At 35.5% G+C, this 24,204-nt stretch overlaps 1 protein-coding gene across 4 annotated transcripts in view; it reads left to right on the top strand.

Moving 5' to 3' along the window:
* The window catches only part of LRBA (LPS responsive beige-like anchor protein), a 723,276-nt gene that overhangs the window by 623,938 nt on the left and 75,134 nt on the right, over positions 1–24,204 (top strand). For all 4 annotated transcript variants that reach the window (XM_043902582.1, XM_043902581.1, XM_043902579.1 and 1 more), the window contains exon 48: positions 19,753–19,920. In XM_043902582.1, coding sequence (XP_043758517.1) covers positions 19,753–19,920 — 168 coding nt within the window. The remainder of the gene's footprint in view (positions 1–19,752; positions 19,921–24,204) is intronic.

Below are 24,204 nucleotides of genomic sequence, written 5' to 3'. Positions count from 1 at the left end.
GAGTGAGAGGAGGAGAATTGGGTAATGCAGTAATGTTTTTAGATGTATACATAAGAAGCTCTTTATAAAATATGTTTTTTAAATTACTTGACATCAGCATGTATAAGCTAAACAGGGTTTGGCTCATAGTATTTTCTTCCTTCAGAACTGGCTTTCCAAGAGCATGATAAAGTGAAGTATAAACATTATAGGAGATGTGAACTGATTTCCAAACATTTCACTGATTTTTAAAAAAATAAACAACAGATCATTGTTACTTTAGAGAGGGTAGCATATCCCCCATCATTACATAATGAAAAGTAGATTTTAAATGTTTTTATATATTTGATAGAGTCCAAATGCTTCAGTAATGGTTCTGACTTAGATATTGTTTAAACTTGAACTTTTTTGTTAGATTATATAACCTCTGTAAGTGCTTTCCAGAATGATACTGTGATGTAATATAGTAGATATAAATCAGCCTTGCATTTTTTAAAAAAGATAGTTTAATGAACAGTTTTGCTTTATAGGTTCTTTATAGGTTTATAAGTTCTTTTTTATTTTTCATTTTTAGAGATGCATCTGGGGTTTTTAATTTTGTTTGAGTAGTACTGCTGATGGAAACGTGTTCTAAAGCTCAGATAATTAATAGTGGGTTTTTCTGAAGGTAGGCACTGACCTAGGGACATCGTGCTTTCTCTCTTCTTTGAGAAGCAAGAAGAAAGAATTGGGATCTTAGAGGAATAGGCTGCACAGAATACTGTGAAAATCTGGAACCAAGCAGATTTGGAGAATGAAGACTAACTCCTGAGTCACTGATGGTTGAGCCTAATGGACCACTCACTTACTTTGTGTTGCTTTGAATCCTTTCAAGTAACACATAGTGGCCTTTTAAATAATATACTACAAAGATGTATAGTTTGTGCCTTTTTAGTATTGCTGATTGTAAAATTATAGAAAATAGCTAAATATAAGGTCAAGTTAGTCAAGGCTATGGTTTTTCCATTGGTCACAAATGGATGTGAGAGTTGGACTGTAAAGAAAGCTGAGCCCCGAAGAATTGATGCTTTTGAACTGTGGTGTTGGAGAAGACTCTTGAGAGTCCCTTGGACTGCAAGGAGATCCAACCAGTCCATCCTAAAGGAGATCAGTCCTGGGTGTTCGTTGGAAGGACTGATGCTGAAGCTGAAACTCCAATACTTTGGCCACCTCATGTGAAGAGTTGACTCATTTGAAAAGACCCTGATGCTGGGAGGGATTGGGGGCAGGAGGAAAAGGGGACGACAGAGGATGAGATGGCTGGATGGCATCACCGACTCGTTGGACATGAGTTTGAGTAAACTCCGAGAGTTGGTGATGGACAGGAAGGCCTGGCGTGCTGCAGTCCATGGGGTCGCAAAGAGTTGGACACGACTGAGTTACTGAACTAAACTGGGCCTTAGGAAGCATCACTACAAACAAAGCTAGTGGAGGTGATGGAATTCCAGTTGAGCTATTTCACATCCTGAAAGATGATGCTGTGAAAGTGCTGCACTCAGTATGCCAGCAAATTTGGAAAACCCAGCAGTGGCCACAGGACTGGAGAAGGTCAGTTTTGCATTCCAGTCCCAAAGAAAGGCAATGCCAAAGAATGCTTAAACTACTGCACAATTACACTCATCTCACACACTAGCAAAATAATGCTCAAAATTCTCTAAGCCAGGCTTCAACAGTACATGAACCATGAACTTTTAGAAAAGGCAGAGGAACCAGCGATCAAATTGCCAACATCCACTGGATCATTGAAAAAGCAAGAGAGTTCCAGAAAAACATCTATTTCTGCTTTATTGACTATGCCAAAGCCTTTGTGTGGATCACAATAAACTGTGGAAAATTCTGAAAGAGATGGGAATACCAGACCACCTGACCTGCCTTCTCAGAAATCTGTATAGGTCAGGAAGCAACAGTTAGAACTGGATATGGAACAACAGACTAATTCCAATTAGGAAAAGGAGTACGTCAAGGTTGTATATTGTCACCTGCTTATTTAACTTAAATGCAGAGTACATCATGAGAAATGCTAGACTGGATGAAATGCTAGACTGGAGAAATGCTAGCTGGAATCAAGATTGCTGGGAGAAATACCAATAACCTTAGATATGCAGATGACACCACCCTTATAAAGAAAGCTGAGTGCTGAAGAATTGATGCTTTTGAACTGTGATGTTGGAGAAGACTCTTGAGAGTCCCTTGAACTGCAAGGAGATCCAACCAGTCCATCCTAAAGGAAATCAGTCCTGAATATTCATTGGACGGATTAATGTTGAAGCTGAAACTCCAATCCTTTGGCCACCTGATGTTAAGAATTCATTTGAAAAGACCCTGATGCTGGGAAAGATTGAAGGCAGGAGAAGGGGACGACTGAGGATGAGATGGTTATATGGCATCACCGGCTCAATGGACATGGGTTTGAGTAGCTCCTGGGAGTTGGTGATGGACAGGAAGGCCTGACGTGCTGCAGTCCATGGGGTCGCAGAGTCGGACACAACTGAGCAACTGAATTGAACTGAAGGGTTAAATTAATTATCTTAAATTTGGTTATGTTCCCTTTGTTGGTCATTGAAAGTCATTGTCAGTATTTATAAGTGGAGTTTTCTCCATAGAAGAAATGTGAAGGAACTAGCTAAAACACTTCAATAGACATTTGCCCCTCTCTTGTGCTTTTTATTGGAATGAGTGGCTAAAAATGGTTTCGGGTATAAGCAAATTACTTCATTTTGATTCTCGATGCTGAGCTCCTAATAGCTTTTAAATTTATACAGTTTTTGTTTAGCTGTCAAAACATTTAATTATATCATGCCCAAAGGTGTAAAGCTGTCAAATAAATCTGAGTTTAGGCATAAACATTCGCTAAGTTACATGTGCTACTACACCGGAGTTGTTCTTGGATAGCTTGTGAATGTGTCTAAGGGGGAGGGGCGTGTCGAGGAACATTAACTCAGCAGGTACAGAACAACACCGGCCCAATGAATTGATGATTACTTGTAAAACAGCAGGTAGTAATGCCCCCAGTCTTTGTAATTCCCTTCTTTGTAAAATAAAGCAGACTAGAGAGTGTGGATCCTTGGGCTCAATTTCCCCTTTAAGAAAGCTGTCTTTTTGTAAAAAAAATACATATTCTTTCTTTCCTTGCCTTAACATTCTTTTTTTTTCTCTTCAAAAGCAAATGTATATACCATTTGTGCTTTCTTTCCTTCTCCCTTACTCCAGGATCTCTTGCTATAGGAAGAATGGTCCCAATGGACTTTATGAAGGAAGTATTGACACTGATCAACAATTATTATGCATTTCAAGTTTTCTGTGTAAAACATTTTTTCAGAGTTATTGACTATGAGTAAGAAATAAAGGTTGTATATACTTAAAACACACATGGTGATGTAAAGTATTTTTGAAGAAAGGAAAGTTTAAAGTGCTTTAAAATCATTCTTAGCTGATTATTTCATAAATAACAATTTTTTTGTTATTTGATGACATTATTTGGAGGCAGACTGTTAGCATAAATAGTCATGCAGACTTGACTAACACAAAATTCACTAAGAGGTAGGGGAGTAAAGTAAATTAGTTCTACTTTGAAGCTTTTATTTTCTTCCCCTTTCAAAATGAATGGGAAGGCCCTTGAATGAAAGCTGCTTTTCATTAGCGCTACCAAATACCTGCTTGAAAGAGTTGAGTTCTAACTGAACACCCACAGAAGAGAAAGGGAAAGCTTCCTTTCTCTACTGGAGGACCATCAGCTAAATAGCTCTTGGCTTCTCTTTTCCAATCAGGTGGTTTCACATCAGAGTTAATTACTCCCGTCATTTATTCTAATCACCCTCCTCTTATGGCTAGCTGCATTCTGTCATGGGGTGGCATCCTTTGAAGCCAGTTAAGTTTGAAAACCACTGCAGGGTACTTGAGGCTCATTAGTGAGGCCTATCCATGCCTGGCTTTGGATTTGCTCCCTGATTAACTCTGGATGTCTCTGCCTAGCGCCCTCCTCCCGCCAGCCACCAGCCCCCACTCGTCAATGTAGTTGCTCCAGAGAGGAATGTTTCAATTAACTCTTGCCTTGCTGTTTGTCTTTTCGCCTACATATTTAAGGAAAATCTCAATGCTTTTTATCACTAATACGTATTTGATAGGTTCTGACCTTATAACTGTATCCTTTGAGTTTAACTGCAACAGTAGACATTGTATAAAGGAGAGTTTTATTTTTGAAAACAAAGGAGGAGAATGGTGGTCTCTCAGAATGAATACATCTATGTCCTTGATCCAATTCTCCTAACCTAATAAAGGTAGTGGTTCCAACTCTGGTATTACAGTATTCTAGTGTGTTTTACCAGCTTGTAGCAGTTACCTGTAAAGCTTTAAAGATGTCTCAAAACAGTTTTATGTTTGACCTTATTGTTTATTATTATAGTAGTTTAATTTAGAAGTGATTGCCAGGTGGCACATTTAAGAGATACTAAAATCACAAAGACAAATAATATTTGTGCTGTACTTTAGAAAAAAAAAAAGAAAGAAAAATGTGTAGTTCAGGGTCCTGAGTAGTTTGAGACAGTGTTATTACATGAAAATATTTAAAACATTTTCTAAAAATTAACAAAAACATGTATCAAATTTGGTAGTTAAAGTGTTTATTTAAATAGGAAATGAGAGAAATTTTCTCCTTTCTTTTTGCATGGTAGTTTGATTTAAAAGAAATCAAATAGCCTTATGTGTCAAAGCAAAATATGATACACTTTAAAATATATGAAGTCACATTTTGTTTTATGTTTCTAATGTTCATGGTTGTTCAGAAACTAGCAGAATGAATTCTTGCTGTTAATTCTCAAACCAAAATAATTCAGCTGCTTCTTTATTAAGAGTCTTTGGACTTAGCAATTAACAAACATGTTGGTATTCTGTCTTGTTTAACTGTTGAGTTTTTCTATTCAGTTTTTAAAATCTCATAATATACAGTTAAATTAGTGAAAAGAAGCCTAGAATATAATTTCTTATTTAGCTCTATAAATATTTTTTGAGTGTTTACTATGTGTTCAGTTCCACGAATGAGCTACAATCTCTGCCTTCCAGGAATTCAGCTACTAGTGAGGAAGGTAGAAAAATGAACTGTAAAGTTTTAGTTTTGAAAAGCAAGTGTAAAAATGAAATCCAGTTGAAAGAACAGTAAAATCTGTAAATAAAGCCTTTGGGTTGACATGGCACATCAGATTTGGTGTATACTCAGCAATACTTAATGCTAGTGTTACCAAGACAATCCTAGATACAGGGCAACAAAAGAGACACAGATGTAAAGAACAGACCTTTGGACTCTGAGAGAAGGCAAGGGTGGGATCATCTGAGAGGACAGCACGGCAGCATATACATTACCACATATAGAATAGATGACCAGTGCAAGTTCAGTGCTTAAAACAGGGCACCCAAAGCCGGTGCTCTGGGACAACCCAGAGGGATGGGGTGACAAAGGAGGTGAAAGGGTGTGGTTCAGGGTGGGGGGACACATAGCATATGCACCCGTGGCTGATTCATGTTGATATGTGGCAAGAAACATCACAATATTGTAGCATAATTATCCTCCAATAAAAATAATTTTAAAAATACTAGTGTTACCCAGTGGTATTGGGTGAAACCCATTAAAAATAATTGTTAGTATAAAAGATTTCATATTTTTGGAATAGTGCAACTTTGGCATATACCATTCTATTTCAGAATTTTTCAAAAGGACGTATACTAACATGGCTTCGGGAGTCAGATCTCAATTCAGGTTGTAACTCTGACGTTTACTAGCTGTGTGACAGTCTATTTACTTAGCGTTCTTAACCTCATTGGTAAAACAGTTTTTAAAATATAGTGCTTATCTCATAGGATTACTATGAAAATTAAGTAAAATAATCCATGTAAAACATTTAACATAAAACTGGGCATATTATAAACAATCACTAAATGTTAAGTGCCAGTGTAATTATAATGTTTTTTAGTTGGTAGTGAGTTTCTTACAAGTTAACCTACAGATGCCTTTTCCTTACATAATTGTTGGCTTTCTAGAGGCCTTGTCAGATTTATGAATGACTTCATTTGCATCCATCTTCCTGACATTGTTCAAGAAAAAAGAAAACATGAAAGATGATACCGTAATATACACTTCACTTTTTCCTTTTTCCATGTAATCAGCCTATCCCAAATTTGATTGTATGGTTAACTATAGGCAAATCATTTGTAATGGCTAGTAATCACAGAAATTCTTCACATTTTCTAAAACTCTCCCAAATTAGCACAGTATCAACTGGATAAAGTTTCTATTGTTAATTTCATGCTGCTTATACAGTGCTTTAAGATTGTAGTCCCTCAGCATAGATGCTGAATTGTGCTAAATCACAAGAATTTCTTAAATGTCATTCATTCATTCAGCAGACATTTATTAGGGGCCTAGTGGGTAATTAGGTCTCTGATCACAAAATTGGAAGAATATGACACCTGCCCTTTTTTGCTGACATTATGAAGATCAAACAGACATGGCAGTAACTAATTAGAGAAATAGATTAAGTGATGTGTTTGTTTATTCATTCAACAAATATTTAGTGAGTGCCTACAACTTATTAGTCTTTGGAATATAGCAGTGAGAAAGACAGCATATTGCCTGCCCTTTTGCACCGTATTGTTCAGTGAGGGAGATGAATAGTAAATAAGAAACTAAAAAAATAAATATATAACTTGTGATAATATATCATATAACAAATATAATACTTGTGGTATATACCATAAAGAAAAAGCGCAGGCTACTATTAAAGCATTTAATATTTTATTTGTTTGTGTATATACATTTTTAATGTTAATTTTATTGAGATATTATTGATGTATAACATTACTTTCCAGTGTTCATCAAAATAATTCAATATTTGTGTATTATGAAATGATCACCCTAAATCTAGTTAACAGCCATCACCATACATAGTTATAATTGCTTTTTTTACTCTGCAGCCCAAGGGAAATGCCTTATTTTGCTACCTTGGAAAGGTTGGACAGTGCCTAACCCAAGGAAATCACATTTGATTTTAGTCTTTTAAGAATGAGTAGTAGTTCACCAAGGGGGGAGCAGGATGACAGAAAGGGTTACAGAGATACAAAGCAGCATGAACAAAGATCTTGATGTTATTACAGTATAGTATGTGCACTCAGCTTAACTCAGAAGGTAGAGTTCAGTATGTGTGCAAGAGACTGTGAGTGATGCCCACAGAGAGATAAGACTGGAGGCAGAGTATATGAACAATCCATAATGTCTTGTAAGTCAGATGGACTTTTATCTTTGGGATAGTGGTGCCCACAGGGTGGTTGCCAAACCAGGAGCGTCACTCTTACCTGAGAACTTGTTAAAAAGGCAGATCTTGGGCTCAGCTCCAGAGCTATAGAAACAGAAACTGTGTGGGCAGGAGCCCAGCAGTCTGTGTCCCAACAAGTCCTCTAGGGGACCTTAGTGGCTATTCAAATTGGAGACCCGCTGCTTTAGAGAAAGCAGAGCTACTACAACATTTTAGGGAGAGTAGTGACTTGGTCAGGTTTTAGATTGGAATTGAATGAGGGGAGGTGGATTTTTAGAGAGAAAGAGAACAGTTTGGATAGTGTTGGAATAATTGAGCAAAGAAATAATGAAGCATGGAACCGAAGATAGTCACAGTAGAAGAAAAAAACAAATTTGAAGATACTTGGAAGGCTTATTATCTGAATAGATGATGTTTTGGAGGAAGAAAAAGCTGTCCAGATGACTGCCCCATTTCTGAATTAGTTAACTGGAGGAAAGTTTACATTCATCATCAGAAAAGCAAGCAAGACAGCAAGTTTAAGAGAGGCAATTCTTCATTATATATATATATATATATATATACATATATATATATACATATATATATAAAATGTATAATGTTTGCATTACCTGAGGCAAACGTTTTGGACTTGAGACCCTGGAGATGGTCATGATAGTCAGTAGAGGCAGCTGAGGTCTGGCTCATCTGGTCTGAATTATATCAGAAACAAGGGCCTGGGACTGAATCATGAGGATAAGGCACACTGACGATGTCAACAGATGAGAAAGGCCTTCGATTAAAAGGTAAGAAGGAGAATCAAAAATGTAGAAAGAAAATCTGGAGGGATGTTATCAAGGAAGCTTAGAGTAGAAACCTAAGTACCACAGTGCTGAGAGGTGAAGTGATGAGCATCCTCCATAGGATTCGGACAGATGGAGGTGGTAATTTTAGCAAAAACATTTTTGGTGGTGTACCTATAACAGACAGATGAGAGATTAGTTAAGAAGCGAAAGTGAGGTAAGTGAGCATAAGTAACAAATTTACATGATTCTTTCAAGCCATTTACATTGTTGATCTCATACTGCCTGTGTATTCATGGCTACCTAAAAATAATTAAACAAGACTGATCGCACTTACTAGTCATTATTCCATCAGTGATTGAGAAAGAGTCAGACCTACAGTTTATTGTTATTCAGAGAATCATAGACTGTTACTGTAGATGTGACGGGATTTCTAGGAGTGGGCAAACAGAGGCTAGTGTCATCTGCTACTGAAGTGAGCTATTTATGAGGTTTATGAATGCATCCACATTGTCTACTCACTTAATATAATTGATTTTCAGCAAACATTGTGTTTCCTATACTAAATCATAGTTTGTAGCTATATGTTAGTTCTTAAAGTACATCGGTGACACCGCTGAGTAGGTAGTGTGTTAGAATTCTAATTACAAACTTTCAAGGATGGAGAGTTTGCAGATAACATCATAATTGGTAATGTTAGCCCTTTACTTTTATTGTTAGAGTATTCATAGTGCCATGTTTTGAATGCTGCCACATTTCTTCAGTTGTTTATAAATGGCTAAATAATATACATTGCAGAATATTGCATCTGTTTCACAAGTGAAGATACTATATCTCTGCTGTCATGTCCTAAAATATAGCCATTCTTTGTGGCACTGACAATTGTAATGACCACTTCAAAACTGTATCAAAGGTCAGTTTATTGTCTGCTACAGGTGCTTTTTGCTTTGTAAGGTTTATCTTTTTTTAAGTAAGAGAAGCTGTGAATGCAGAGTCAGTACTTGGAACTGAATAAAGCTTCACTGCCCAGTGTTGTAACCACCAGTCATGTGTGGCTGTTGATCACTTGAAATGTGGCTAGTCTAAATTGAGATGTGCTGTATGTATAAGTTGTATACCAGATTTCTAAGATTTAATGCAAAATAATTATATATTGGTTATATGTTTAAATGATATCTTTGATTAAATATATAAAATTGAAAATTAATTTTTCCTATTTTTTAAAATGCAGCTACTAAAACATTTTAAACTCCGCATCTGGCTTGCATTATATTCCTGCTGGACATCACTGGTATAAAATCTGATGGTTATTTTGTTGCCTAGAATTTTTTTGGCTCAGACATCTCAGTATTGAACATGGACATATCTTAATATTGAAACAGAATGCAAATTTCTATTATAGTTAGCAGATTTGCACCCAAGATAGGCTTATGGTTAAAATCAAATCTATAAAAGAGTGTTCAAAATGTTAAGTTCAAAACTGAATTAATCTTTTACCATGTAAACTGTTACTTCTCCAATATGGTCAAGGTCCAAATTGAAATCTGGGTGTCACCCTTCACCTCTCATATTGGTAACCAGTTGGTGGTATAAGTAATGACTTACATCTTAGTTCAGTTCAGTCAGTTACTCCGTCGTGTCCAAATCTTTGCGACTCCATGAACCACAGACGCCAGGCCTCCCTGTCCGTCACCAACTCCCTGAGTTTACCCAAACTCATGTCCATTGAGTCGGTGATGCCATCCAACCATCTCATCCTCTGTTGTCCCCTTCTCCTCCTGCCCTCAATCTTTCCCAGCATCAGGGTCTTTTCAAATGAGTTCTTTGCATCAGGGGGCCAAAGTATTGGAGTTTCAGCTTCAGCATCAATCCTTCCAATGAATATTCAGGACTGATTTCCTTTAGGATGGACTGGTTGGATCTCCTTGCAGTCCAAGGGACTCTCAAGAGTCTTCTCCAACAGCACAGTTCAAAAGCATCAGTTCTTTGGTGCTCAGCTTTCCTTATAGTCCAACTCTCACATCCATACATGACCACTGGAAAGACCATAGCCTTGACTAGATGGACCTTTGTTGGCAAAGTAATGTCTCTGCTTTTTTATATGCTGTCTAGGTTGGTCATAACTTTCCTTCCAAGGAGTCTTTTAATTTCGTGGCTGCAGTCACCATCTGCAGTGATTTTGGAGCACAAAAAAATAAAGTCAGCCACTGTTTCCACTGTTTTCCCGTCTATTTGCCATGAAGTGACGAGACCAGATGCCATGATCTTACTTTTCTGAATGTTGAGCTTTAAGCCAACTTTTTCACTCTCATCTTTCACTTTCATCAAGAGGCTCTTTTTTTCTTTCTTTGCTTTCTGCCGTAAGGGTGGTGTCATCTGCATATCTGCCGTTATTGATATTTCTCCCAGCAATCTTGATTCCGGCTTGTGCTTCATTCCAGCCCAGCATTTCTCATGATGTACTCTGCATATAAGTTAAATGAGCAGAGTGACAATATACAGCCTTGACGTACTCCTTTTCCTATTTGGAACCAGTCTGTTGTTCCATGTCCAGTTCTAACTGTTGCTTCCTGACCTATACAGATTTCTGAGAAGGCAGGTCAGGTGGTCTGGTATTCCCTTCTCTTTCAGAATTTTCTACAGTTTGTTGTGATCCACGCAAAGGCTTTGGCATAGTCAATAAAGCAGAAATAGATGTTTTTCTGGAACTCTCTTGCTTTTTTGATGATCCAGCAGATATTGGCAATTTGATCTCTGGTTCCTCTGCCTTTTCTAAAACTAGCTTGAACATCTGGAAGTTCATGGTTCACGTATTGCTAAAGTCTGGCTTGTAGGATTTTGAGCATTACTTTACTAGTGTGTGAGATGAGTGCAATTGTGTGATAGTTTGAGCATTCTTTGACATTGCCTTTCTTTGGGATTGGAATGAAAACTGACCTTTTCCAGGCCACTGCTGAATTTTCCAAATTTGCTGACATATTGAGTGCAGCACTTTCACAGCATCATCTTTTAGGATTTGAAATAGCTCAACTGGAAAGCCATCACCTCCACTAGCTTTGAACTTACACCTTAAATCTTTGTTTAATCTGTCCCTCTTCTTCACTCCTGCTGCTTCCTTCTTGATCAGGGTTCTCAGTACCTCTCACATAAGCTATTACAATCATCTTGAAAAAAGTGAAAGTCAGTTGCTCAGTCCTGTACGACTCTTTGCGACCCTATGAACTGTAGCCTGCCAGGCTCCTTTGTCCATGGAATTCTCCAGGCAAGAATACTTGAATAGGTTGCCATTTCCTTCTCCAGGGGATCTTCCCAGCCCAGGGATTGAACCTGGGTTTCCTGCATTACAGGCAGATTCTTTACCATTTGAGCCACCAGGGAAGCCCTACAGTCATCTTAGAGATGACTTTTTACCTCCTTACTCTCCAAAGGGATATTTCATCTCATTTTCCCTAGAACGTAGCGTAGAACAGAACTGATAGTAAAACCATTATAAGTAAACCTTATAAAGTTTTGTTGATTGAATGGATGACAGAGCTGCTGATAGTAATCAAAAGTTGCAGAATGAAAAGAGACCTTTACCCTACGTAATGTACATATATACAGTTGAACACACAAAGTAACTACAGATGTAATTCTCTGGCTGAACTTGTCAGTGCTTCAAAAAAATATTCAGCATTTGCATCCATATTCTTCAGTTCAAGTTTTTCTTTATTGGATATTCTTGGAAGTGGTGATATAATAAGTGTTCTATTTTGCCAAGAATTTTGATTTGCCAATATAAGTTTATGGCAGTCAGTCCAGGGAATTGCTGGTGCCATGAAGACAGCTCCTTGTTTTTATCTGAAGTCCCTGTGGGATTAAACTACATCTGGCAATAAGTAGGGATTCTGGTCTGGCCATCTTCAAAGGCAAGAGACTGCTAGTATTTATCAGATCTATGCGGATAAGCAAATGGGAAGGGATTAAATTTTTTTGGTTTTGTTTTCCTTTTAATAAACAACTATAAAATTAAAACCTCCAACAGTTCCAACGGCAAATTAATCCATTTTTCTATGATTGTTGAAGCGGAAATCTATTCTTTTATTTCCTATACTTAGGCAGATAACAAAGAATTTTGGATTAGTATTTTATTTTTTTAAGTATGTATTTTTATAACTAGTTTATCTTAGAGAACATCACAGCCATTTAGAATACCTCAAATTAATTTTCCAGGGATACTTTACTAATTCTTTGTAAAGAGTTGAGCATTGAGTATGGTGATTTAAAACATTTTAACATCAATATGTATTTGAATATCATGATTGGTATTTAGAAGCTTCTGTTGCCATTTATCCACGTGGGAAAGTTTATCCAGAATTTCTTTCCGAGGAAAATCTTGAACTAGTCTTAAGGAAGACAGCTACCCTTCCAAGTGAAGGTGGGCTTACCTCCCATAGAGACTTGTTGTGTCTTTCACAGAGGCATTTGTTTGCTCACATTTTAAAGAGATTATTAGTCCTATGACTCAGTTCAGCTGTTGTTGAAGCATGTGGCTCTCCATTTACTGACACAATAAAATGGCTGCATTCCAGGTACTTGTCATAGAATGTAATCTAGAATTTACCATCCAATGCCTTACCTAAGAGAAATACTATTTATGCAGGATTGCCTGAAGAATATGTAGTTTCTCCATTTGTCCATACTTCAGATCTACCCCAGGATTAAGTCAGTCCCTCTGAGAGTCACATACCTGGATTCCATCATATTGCCACGGGAGGAATTTCTTATCTCAGGAATAGAAATAATGTGTTTTTCTAGGCCATCTGGTTTGTTTTTACATTATAGTCACTTTTGACTCTTATAAGTGCTCTTGTTTCCTTCTTTATGTTGCCTGTTAGAAAGCTTAATGTCAAATACATGGCATACCTCTAACAACTCTACAGAATTTCATGGCACAATTTTTATGTACTTCTTACCCTTAGTTTTGCATTGCCATACTTTTGTTAAATTTATTTTATATTGATACCTATTCATTAATATAAGTATTGTGAATTGCTTTCTGAACCAGGGCATGCAAAGTGTAAGCAAATGATAAATTAGATGGGTATATCTATCCTCTAATTTTAATTGTTCTCTAGCGTTCCTTATTAGATTTTTTAAAAAAGCTCCATCTCCCTAAGTGTGTTGCACTGTAGCTAGTTTAACATATCTGTACATCGTGAATTCCTAGATTTTAGATTAAGAGTGACCTAAGGTTGAAATGTTAATTAAATGTTTTAATGTTCTGTAGCTCTAAAGAAAATAGTTGGATAAAATGTCAGCATATAGGACTATTTTAAACATTAGAAAAAAATCATCTCTCTGAAAAGAAGGGTAATTGTACAAGTTTGCCTAATCCTTTTGATCTTGGCGCACAGCAATACAGACTTCAGTTGAGATTAAAACTATGAATTTCAAAGGAAACATGGCCTTCAGTGTATGAAATATATAACAGCTGGTTGACTACTCCATTTAAAACTACACAATAACAATCGTAGACAGAATGATTCTCCTGCCAAAAGATGCACAAGTGCTTGATGGTTATATCAAGATATGATACTAACTCACTTTTCTTCAGTAATGGTATAAATGTAGCAGTGAGCAGTGTGCTGTTGGCTGCACAATCTCTCCTTTGCCCAGCAGTTCAAGGGCAGTTTAGAAGTACAGAACCCCTTTAGTGATTTCTCTGTCTTTCAGTCCACACTTCAGTATGTTGTTGACTAAATTTCATTCTTTTTAACTATAAGATATAATTTTTATTCTTAGCATCCCACAATTTTTTCTAGATCCTTAATGCTCCTTTATTTTCCCCCTTGGCATTCATGAATTGTTCTTCATGTCAGAGCTTCATGCATACTATTTAAGTCCCAAAGTTAAACTTTTCTCTGTAACTAATATAAAATCTGTTTTACATTTTTGTTCTATATTTTACATTATGGTAAATATCTGAATTCTGAACCATTTTGTAATATATTTGTAATCAATATGGGAGAATGTTAAGCTCATGTTAGATTATAGTTTATCAAATACTTTAGAATTTTCACTGCTGCGTTTCACCTGCGTTAACCTTAAATAGGTTAATTAAATGCATTTTTTAAAGACAAGGATTAATGTGAATTTGTCACATCTTGAAAAATCCCATTTGGAAAGCATATTCACATTCTGAATTTGTATCTGTCCAGTATGAAAAAAAAATGTTGATTTTTTTTCTTGACCTTTCTTTCTCACAAAATTTGATGTAACAGCAATTTTTCTTTCCTATTTTTTCAGTTTATTTCAGAAAAGGAAATTATAGGTAAATTAAAAATTTGCTGGAGTTACTTGGATTTTTCATGAATTCAGAGCCAGCATTTAAGGAGTTAATGTATCTTATTAGAGGGACAGGAAATCTGGCAACTATTGCAGAAACTAGACCTAATGGTGCACACAAACAATTTGTCAGTCTTCTTAAATGTGAATAGCTTTCCGCAAAGTGGCTGCTCTTGCTTTGTTTGAACAGGCTAAACTTTTCCTTTTTGGAGTTTAAATCTTAGAAGTGAAATGTGATCCACATATTCAATCAAAATCATTTAATTCAAAGCATATTTTGATTGGAACAAAGTTGACATGGAAAGAAACTCTAGAATAAAAAAGTTGAAAGGACTTTATATCATATATTTAGCAGGAAAATTTGAAACAGTTCTAATTAGGCTGAAAAAAACAGCTTTCTTCAATGTAAATTACAAAGGTCATATATCAATGTTAAGGAAACATTACCACTAGTGTTTGAAATCCAGCACATGCAAACATAACAGACCAGTTCATTTTAAATCTTGTTTGTGTGTGTGTGTGTGCACATGTGTGTGTGTGTTATAAGAAGACCTTATTACATGTATTTAAAATGAAAAATACTTCAAAATTCCAAGTTCATAATGTTGTATATTAACATTTTTGCCAATCCAAACATTAACTCCTTTGAAACTTAGTACTATCTACACTCAAATGAATTAAGACTCTTAATTACATGTACAGAAAGTCCCAAAACTAATTCTTATGCTTTAAACTATTACAATATGATTAAATACACCTTATAATTAAATGCATATCAAGTCAAGAGAGTTAGTTAGTGATTTTTATTTTATTTGAAACTTACAGCTATGACATTTTATATATTGGAACAGAATCAGGCCTTCTCAAAGCCTGGGATTAGAAATAGTGAGATAGGGATGCATAAATGTGTACCTGGGCTGCAGAAACCTATTTCCTTCTAGTTATATAATTATTTCTATACTTAAATAAAATTTGACCTGCTTATTTGACTTTTATAAAAATTATTTATCCTATAGATACCAGTAGCTCTTATTTAGCTGCTTTTCAAAAATTGCATGATATGAGAAGATTTAGCAAAAGTGTAAGTAAATATTAGCATTAATCTGGGAATTACAAGTAAGAGAAACACAAATAATACACAATTAAGGTTTCCTGATCATGAGGTAAACAATTATCTAATAATTTCTTTTGTTCATTGAAATTGGTTTTCTTGATTTTACCTATCTTTTGCATTAGAAAATAATTTGATTTTTTGAAAATGCAATTGCTAGAGTATTTCTAGAGCATGATTAGATTACTGAACATGTGATTGCTTTATATTTTAGAATTTTTATCCTCAAATAGCTTAGAATTTCTTTGAAAAAGCAAATGATTTCTACCTAAGTTACTGCATTATTTGACTCCACTATAAGAGATAAGAATAATTTTGTGTAACATTTTTTAGCAATAAATAATTCATTTCCTTAATGGGTTAGTTTCAGGAAAACATAGATTGCGATCTTTCAGTGAGATTTATTGTTAGACACATATTCATATATGTTATAATTATTTCTGACACAGGGCTACACAAATGAGTTATTTATGAATAATTTACTATTTTCTTTATAATATTAAGCCTTTAATTTGTTGATGTTCTGCATGTGGACCAAACAAATGAAAGTTACTAATAAGTGTTTGTATTTGACATCTGTATACTGTACTTTTTAGCATATCTCAAGTGTTTTAGACTCTGCTTAATAGATCTCATTAAAAAAACAGATATCAGCCCCAAGACAGTTTGTCAAGACTAATATGAGTCCCCCTGGATTGGACTGACAATTCATGTGAGCCTTCATACAGTAGTCTTTTCATAGTCTTATTTGAACCTTAACAATTGAACATTAGTTACTGATTTATTTTATAATAACTCAGATGAGTTGAATATTATTGTATTGTGTTGGACATTTTAGTGGATTTTCTTTTTTACAAATTTTACTCAGAGCACACATTGGATGTAAATGATGTCTAGCCTGCTAGGGGAGTGCTAACAATTGATTGGCTAGGTTTGAGAGCAGCATGGGAAGAATGTTACTATCCCCTCGCTGCAAACCGTATTTAACTCCAGTCTTAATGAGGACTGTCTGTCCTAAAGGCTTTGAAAAATCTCAGATGCTTAGCATTCCACTGGCATATTTTTATATTTTTTGTGATGAAAAATGTATATATAAACCAAGTATTTATATAAAGAGTATCTTTAAAAATCTTATGAAAGAGAAATTAAAGAATTTTTAAGTTAATGGTTTTGAATCTCAAAAACAGAAGTTATAAAATGTATTCCCAGGGTTTTCCATTTTGAATTATTTGTATTTTTTTACCCTTAATACTTTCCTCCTGCTTGTCCTTACCTCTTCTATCAAGTCTTCAGTAACTGCATTTGTTTATTTGTTTATTATCATACAGTATTGGTTAGGCAGTTGTCACTCACTGGTATCAATGTTAAAAGTCCTGAACTGACTTTGTACTAAAATGATTTTTAAATTTTTGGGAATTCCCATATATCCATGGTAGTTCTCCTTGTGCGTACCTTTTAAAAGCTCTGTTGTGAGAAATAACTGAAGACTGCTTTAGCTTTTTAAAATGTGCTTAAAATTTATTTATAAAAGTAACGTGTGTATCAACCTCTGGAAGAGATTTTGCCAATAATGCGGTAAATTACTGGGCAACCCCTTAAGGATTGGCCAGTATAACAGGGTAAGGGGAGGCCTGAACTGTGACACTGTGGCCATTTCTGCATGCATGTTTCTGCCATAATGCAAACATAGCGCCTGTCATTTCAGCATTTTCGCTTAACATTTTGATATGGTGTCAAGATGTAAAGGTTTAAGCATCTAAATCTAACCAACTTCACCATTTTGAATGTGCGTAAAAAAGTAATCAACATTAAATAGGCTCACAATTCTGATTGATAACACATAAAATAAAATTGCCCTAGTTTTTAGAGCTTTAATATTGAGAAAATTTGTACTGCATCATTTGCTGAGCCTTCTGGAATTTTATAGTCTGAAATCACAACACCACCGACACTCAGGAGACTCCTGACTGTTTTATCTTATTAAACAATTTTAAAATCATTAATTTTTAATTAGCTTAGATGCAGGGTTTTTTTTTTATCGTTTCAATAGTGTGTATATATGAACTAAACGTTTTTTATTTAAACTACTGGCGAGAGTATTATTTACATAAATAAGTGTAGGTTCTTCCTTACAGTACCTACTGTGAGTTTGCTTCATAGATTCACACATTTTTGTAGACTCAGAGATGTTACTTGCTCATCTATTATCATAGAGCTTTTCAGCAGCTTATTAACTCAGATTTTGAACGACAACTAAAAAGGATGTAAGCTCAAAGATATGTACAGGTCCTTCCCTGATTGAAAGTTCTAATTAAGTGAATTGGAGAAAATTAACTGAAATTAGCTGTCAGAAAGTCACATTTAAATGAGTGATGAGCTAGTCTGGCAGTAAACATTTAAATGATATAAATTGCCATTTAAGTGTATGGTTTAATGTTTGTCATGCATTAATGTGACATGAGACCGCAGTGACAATCAAGCAGCTTGCTCTAATTTGAACATATTTAGGGCTTTTGTGTAGAGAGCGCTGCACACAAATTAAGACAATTGCTGTTTTTATGTGTCACTTTAAACATGTACTCCACCCCCACCCCACACTCCCATCACTATCAAGGCCTAAATTAATGAAACAAATGGATCAGTTTTTGCGTGCAACTTGCATCAGTAGTTCCTGGATTTTCAGATTAATTTCAAATCCATGTGCTTAAAATAGCTGAAAATTTACTGAAAGTTATTACAATCCCTTCTCTTATGTCAAATAAAATAGGAGGAAGTTTTGTGCTCTCTTAGCTGTTTACTAAATTTATAAATATAGTGAGTTTTATAAGAGATGCTTTAAACAGTAACTTTTACATTGAAACTAGCTAAATATGTTTAAGGCTTATTTCAGTCCAGATATACTTTGAAATATGAGAATTGTCTAGAGTTTTATTTTTACACTTTATGATATATGATATATTATGAAGCCGTGTTAAATGTTATTAGTTAAAGGAAATATATTATTTGAATTTAACTATAAACAGTTTTCTTATTCATAGGCCCTCATTTTAATAAAGCACATATCTACACAAGTGTACACCTGTGAACTTCTGGAACATCTTTTGTCACGAGATTATTTATATATCTTATTGGTTGCTTGCTAGACAAGCTGGTCAATTTTGTTTTAAGACCAACAGTTTTCTTTTCATAATATTGATAACATAGCATTAAGCCACACCAAAAATGCATCCCAGTCATGCACTTATGACTCTGAAAATAAGAATTTCAGTGTGATACATTACCTGATGTAACTTGGTACACTTCAAATTAAACTTCAGAGTTTGAGAGCTCTGTTATTCAAATAACATTATTTATTGATAGACTAGCCCATAATGGTTTTATGTTGGAATAATTTTTAACAGCATTAAATAATACACGAATGAATACTTTTCTTTAAAAAAACAAGTCTCCGCTTGTGAAAACTCTTTAGGTTTTTAAACTTTATTAGGTTCAGCAAACATTTATTGTCACCTATCGTGTTTTAGGTACAGTGCTTGTAACTCTGGGAATGTGGTGATGAATTGGAAGTGATCTTGAGCCCAGCATTTCTACTGAAAACTTGATTATGTTCATTCATTATTTATTGGACACTGTTATGTTTATAGCATCAAATATTCAGTCCAATTTGATATTATTACATAGAATAATAATCCAATAATTACAAGGATCGCTCCCGAGATCTAATCTGTTGGTATAAAAACTCGGTTGAAATAACCAAATAATTTGGTTATGGTTGTTGCAGTAGGCAGCAAAATGTTTTAATTCTAGAAAAACTGTAAATATTTCAAGTGAATAGTCAGTGTTTAATAATTTTCACATTTGCTGTTTCAAACTAGCCTTTACATTGTATGACCTCCTTTCTTTGAAACATAAATTGAGTACCTGCCAGGTCCTGAGTTACAAATGTGACCAAGATAGACCCGGTCCTGGTCTTCACAATGTGCTTACAGTCCACGGAGATGAATCCTGAAACATAAGCAATCTTGTAATTCAGTGTGACAAGTGCTGCAGAGTCTCTAATTATAACAAAGGAGAACAAATTCTACTGGAAAATAAGGACTTCAGAATAATTTGGTTCACAGTTTAGAGTTAAACTTTAATGCTTATTCTAAATTTCTCTCTATCTTTTAAAAATAGAATTCAGCATAATAATAAAATCCACATTTTTTTTCAGGCCCTGGAGAGTGAATTTGTTTCCTGCCAGCTTCACCAGTGGATTGATCTCATTTTTGGCTATAAACAGCAAGGACCAGAGGCTGTTCGAGCACTCAATGTATTCTATTACCTGACCTATGAGGGAGCCGTTAATCTGAATTCAATAACTGATCCTGTATTGAGAGAGGTAGGTTACCTGATTGAGTCTAACATGTATCTCTAGACCAGAGCTGTTAAATGCCATCTTCCCCACGCTTTCATTTTACTGATGATGAGTCTGAAACCAGTTGGATAAAGTAACGTAAGCAGGATAACCTTTAAGTTAGTGACCTAGCTGGGACTTGAACCCAGAACTGCCCTCTCACAAAATGTTTGACTCAATATAAAATGAGAACTTTTTCAATTTGACCCCGTTAAGGGGACAATAATCATATTTATTATTTTTATAACCTTTAAGGCTATTGACTGGTGTAACGAACTAGGAAAATAATTTGTTAAAGAAGTAAGGTTATAAGCATCAATCTATTTAAATGTGATAAACACATATTTATGTATAAGTACACATATAACCAAATAGACGTTAAGAATAAAGTCTGCAGCTTTCCTACATCATCACACTTGGTGCTGGACGTTATTGAGAATTGTTTTATCCTTGTCATTGATTTTCTTAAAGTAAAACTCAAAACACAGTTTTGACAAATACAGTGTTCACCAAAAAGTCTGTGTATGGCCTTAAATTTTATAAAGTATTTTAATTTAATTATTCTTCTTCTAGTTAACATACCTCATATACAAAGATTATGTGTGTTAGTGAAACTGAACAGATAAAAACTTATATGTCTGTACAATTTTAGAAGAGAACATTATTAAAGAAACCAGGGAGTTTTGATTCATAGGGAAAGTTGCATATCACTGTAAAGGGAACGTCATTTGTAGTAAGTAAGGTTTGTTGTTTTTCACTGGCACTTGATGTATCTCTTTATAATTCTATTTATGACCTTATCATGTTGACAATATATGAAAGTACATATTTAAATAAATTTGCCAGCATGTATCATCACCTGGTTTATGTGCTCGATAAAGAAGATTGGTACACAGACAAAAGCACTGCTCATTTGATGCAGTTATCTTAAATCACATAGGTTGAAATTGCTGTTTTTTAGTTTATTTTTGAACGGGATCAGATGGGCTCTAAAAGACACAATTTTTCAGTTCTTTGAAAATGTTCCTTCTAGGGGACATTTTACATTATTAGAGCAACAATTGACTGCATAACACAAAATATACGCAGAGTTCCATGTATGAAATTGAGGTTGGAGCAAGCATGCAATTGTTTACAAAACAGTGAATAACTCATTATTAGAATAGAATTGAATAGGCCCATTTACTTTCCTTTTTATTGTTTTAACCAAGTTTGAATAGTAGTACTATAAATGTCCATAATTATTTAATACCTGCTTCTGCATTTTTGTATTCCTTTGTAGTTATTATCCATATCTCTACTTCTGTGACTGGACTCAGTTTATATTTGGCTTTGTCCAAATAAAATCTGAGTAGTTTTAATTTTGAAATTCCATTATATTCTATAGAGTTGCAATGAAAACGTACTTAATACTATGTCTCCCAATGTGGGAGTCCTGTTCCTTTTTTTAGGACTTGTGTGTTCAAGTCCATACAGCTGAACCTTTCCCATCATTAAAGTTTGTGCAAGCTGTGATGAGAAAGAATGGCTCTCTGTAGCTCTGTGATGCTGCTAGTTAAAAAGTGAATCATTCCACCAGCTAGTTGTTTTTTCTATAGATCAGTGTAATTGGCTCTTTGTGTTTATTCTCAATTGACCCACCCTGCTTCTCCCACCTCAGTTATTTACCAAAGGAATTTATCATATACTGTTGGCAGTATAATCTAAAAAAGCAATAGAACTTCCAGTAGAATTTCCTGGGGTAATGGAAATATTCATTGTATATACGCTGCCCAGTACAATAGCCACTAGTCACATGTGACCGTTGTGTGTTTGAAATGTGGCTAGGGTGACTGAGGAACTGAATGTTTCATTGTAGTGAATTTAAATAGCCACATATGGTTAGTGGACATGATATTGAACAGGAGAAATCTAGAAGACTGTGGTGTATCTTTGGTTACCAAATTTTCAAAATCCAGATTCTAAGCATGTGGTCAGACAATGGGACAATAAATGTTTGTTAAATTAACTTGGTAGAATATTTGAAATTAGGCTTCCTAGGTGGCACTAGTGGTAAAGAATCTGCCTACCAATACAGGAGATGTAAGAAATGTGGGTTAGATCCCTGAGTCGGGAAGATCCTTTGGAGAAAGAAATGGCAACCCACTCCAGTATTCTTGCCTGGAAAATTCCACAGACAGAGGAGCCTGGCGGGCTACAGTCCATAGGGTCGCAAAGAGTCGGACACAAATGAACACACAATGACTAGTGACTGTACACCATTTGAGACATTAGATATGTATTGACATATATGTGTTAACCAAATTATATTTTTTCTTTCACTTTAATATGTCATGACTTCAAATATTGGTTTCTACTATGGTTTGAGTTATAATTCAGTGGCATTGAGTATATCCACATTGTTATGCAACCATCACGACCATCTATCTCCAGAATTTTCATCTTTCCCAAACTGAAGCTTCGTATACCTTATACAGTAATTCCTCATTTCTCCCTGCCCTCGGCCCGTGACAACCACTGTTCTGTTGTCTCTGGGAATTTGATTATTCTAGGTATCTCAGATAAGTGAAATTATATAATATTTGTCCTTTTGTAACTGGCTTATTTTATTAAATCCCATCCATGTGGTAGCATAGGTCAGATTTCCTTCCTTTTTAACACTTCATCATATGTATGCACCACATTTTGTCTGTCTGTCTGTCAGTGGGTGTTTTGGGTTGCATCCTCTTTTCAGCTATTATGAGCATACATATATTTACTTGTTTAAGTCCCTGCTTTCAAATCTCTGGGTATATTCTGAAGTAGATTTGCTGGATTATATGGTAATTCTGTGTTTAACTTTTTGAGAAACTGCCATGTCAAGTAAGCCTTCAGTATTTTTCATGGTCAGCATTTGCTGCTGCTGCTAAGTCACTTCAGTCGTGTCCGACTCTGTGCGACCCCGTAGATGGAAGCCCACCAGGCTCTGCCGTCCCTGGGATTCTCCAGGCAAGAACACTGGAGTGGGTTGCCATTTCCTTGTCCAATACATGAAAGTGAAAAGTGAAAGTGAAGTCACTCAGCCATGTCCAACTCTTCAGGACCCCATGGACTGCAGCCCACCAGGCTCCTCCATCCATGGGATTTTCCAGGCAAGAGGACTGGAGTGGGGTGCCATTGCCTTCTCCCTCAGCATTTGCTAAAGACTATTTAAAACTTAAAAAAACTGTTTTAAATGTTTATTCATTTTATTTCTGACTGTGCTGGGTCTGTCCTGTGCGGACTTTGCTCGAGTTGTGAGTGGGGGCTCCTCTATAGTGGCAGTGCTCTTTTGCTGCCACCAGTAGGCCCTGGGGCTCAGCGGTTGGGGGCACCCAGGGTCAGTTGGCCCGTGGCACCTGGAATCCTCATCGAACCCACGTCCCCTGCATTGGCAAGTGGATTCTTAACCACTGCCCACCAGGGAAGCTCTGTTTAAAACTTTCGCTTTAAGTGTCTTTGACCTCTTTTTCCCCCTACAACTCCAAATAGTTAATTATTAGCAAATTAACCTTTAGCTGAAGAGCTTTCCAACTCATTGTACCCTATTTTATTTATATGCATATATATTCTATAAACATATATTGCATATTAGATCCAGCATTCACTCAAAAAACATGACCTAACATATTCTAAGTATGGTGTGTCCTCCGTGTTCTCGAAAGACTCCATCGATTCATTACTTAGCATTATTCATATAAGTAGATAGATTTGCTTCCTGACTGTTATTGAAACAAATGTGATCTTTTATTCTATCCACTCCACATTATGGTGCTGAATTTTGTGACACAACACAGTGGGATACAGCAGAATCAACAAATAAATGTGGATTTGATTCCTGGCCCCGGTGCCTATAGTCGTATGACTTAGCTCTTCCTGAGACTCTGTATATGGAATTGGTAGGATGATGCCCATTTTGTGTGGATTTAAATAACATATAACAGATAACAAGGCCTGGCGTGGTACCTTTCCCATCATAAGTACTCAACAAGTGTTAGCTCCTTCCCTTATATTGTTAACTGTTAAAATGTTGAGTTAGAAAACCCAACTATAAAAAAATAAGAATTACCAGTTGCATCTTAAAAAAAATCATAAAGTGTTAATGCTAGAGAAGTTACTAGAGACTGTTTCCTAGAGGATTCGTGCAGAGTTCACTGTAAAGTGAGACAAGGAGAAGACAACAAGACTAGGTCATTAACTTTTTTTCAACAACTTTTTACCAAACTTAAATTATGTAAGAGTGAAAAGGCA

Source organism: Cervus elaphus, chromosome 5 (genome assembly GCF_910594005.1).
Source record: "Cervus elaphus chromosome 5, mCerEla1.1, whole genome shotgun sequence".
Taxonomy (NCBI): domain Eukaryota; kingdom Metazoa; phylum Chordata; class Mammalia; order Artiodactyla; family Cervidae; genus Cervus; species Cervus elaphus.
This window is presented reverse-complemented; position numbering and strand designations above follow the sequence as displayed.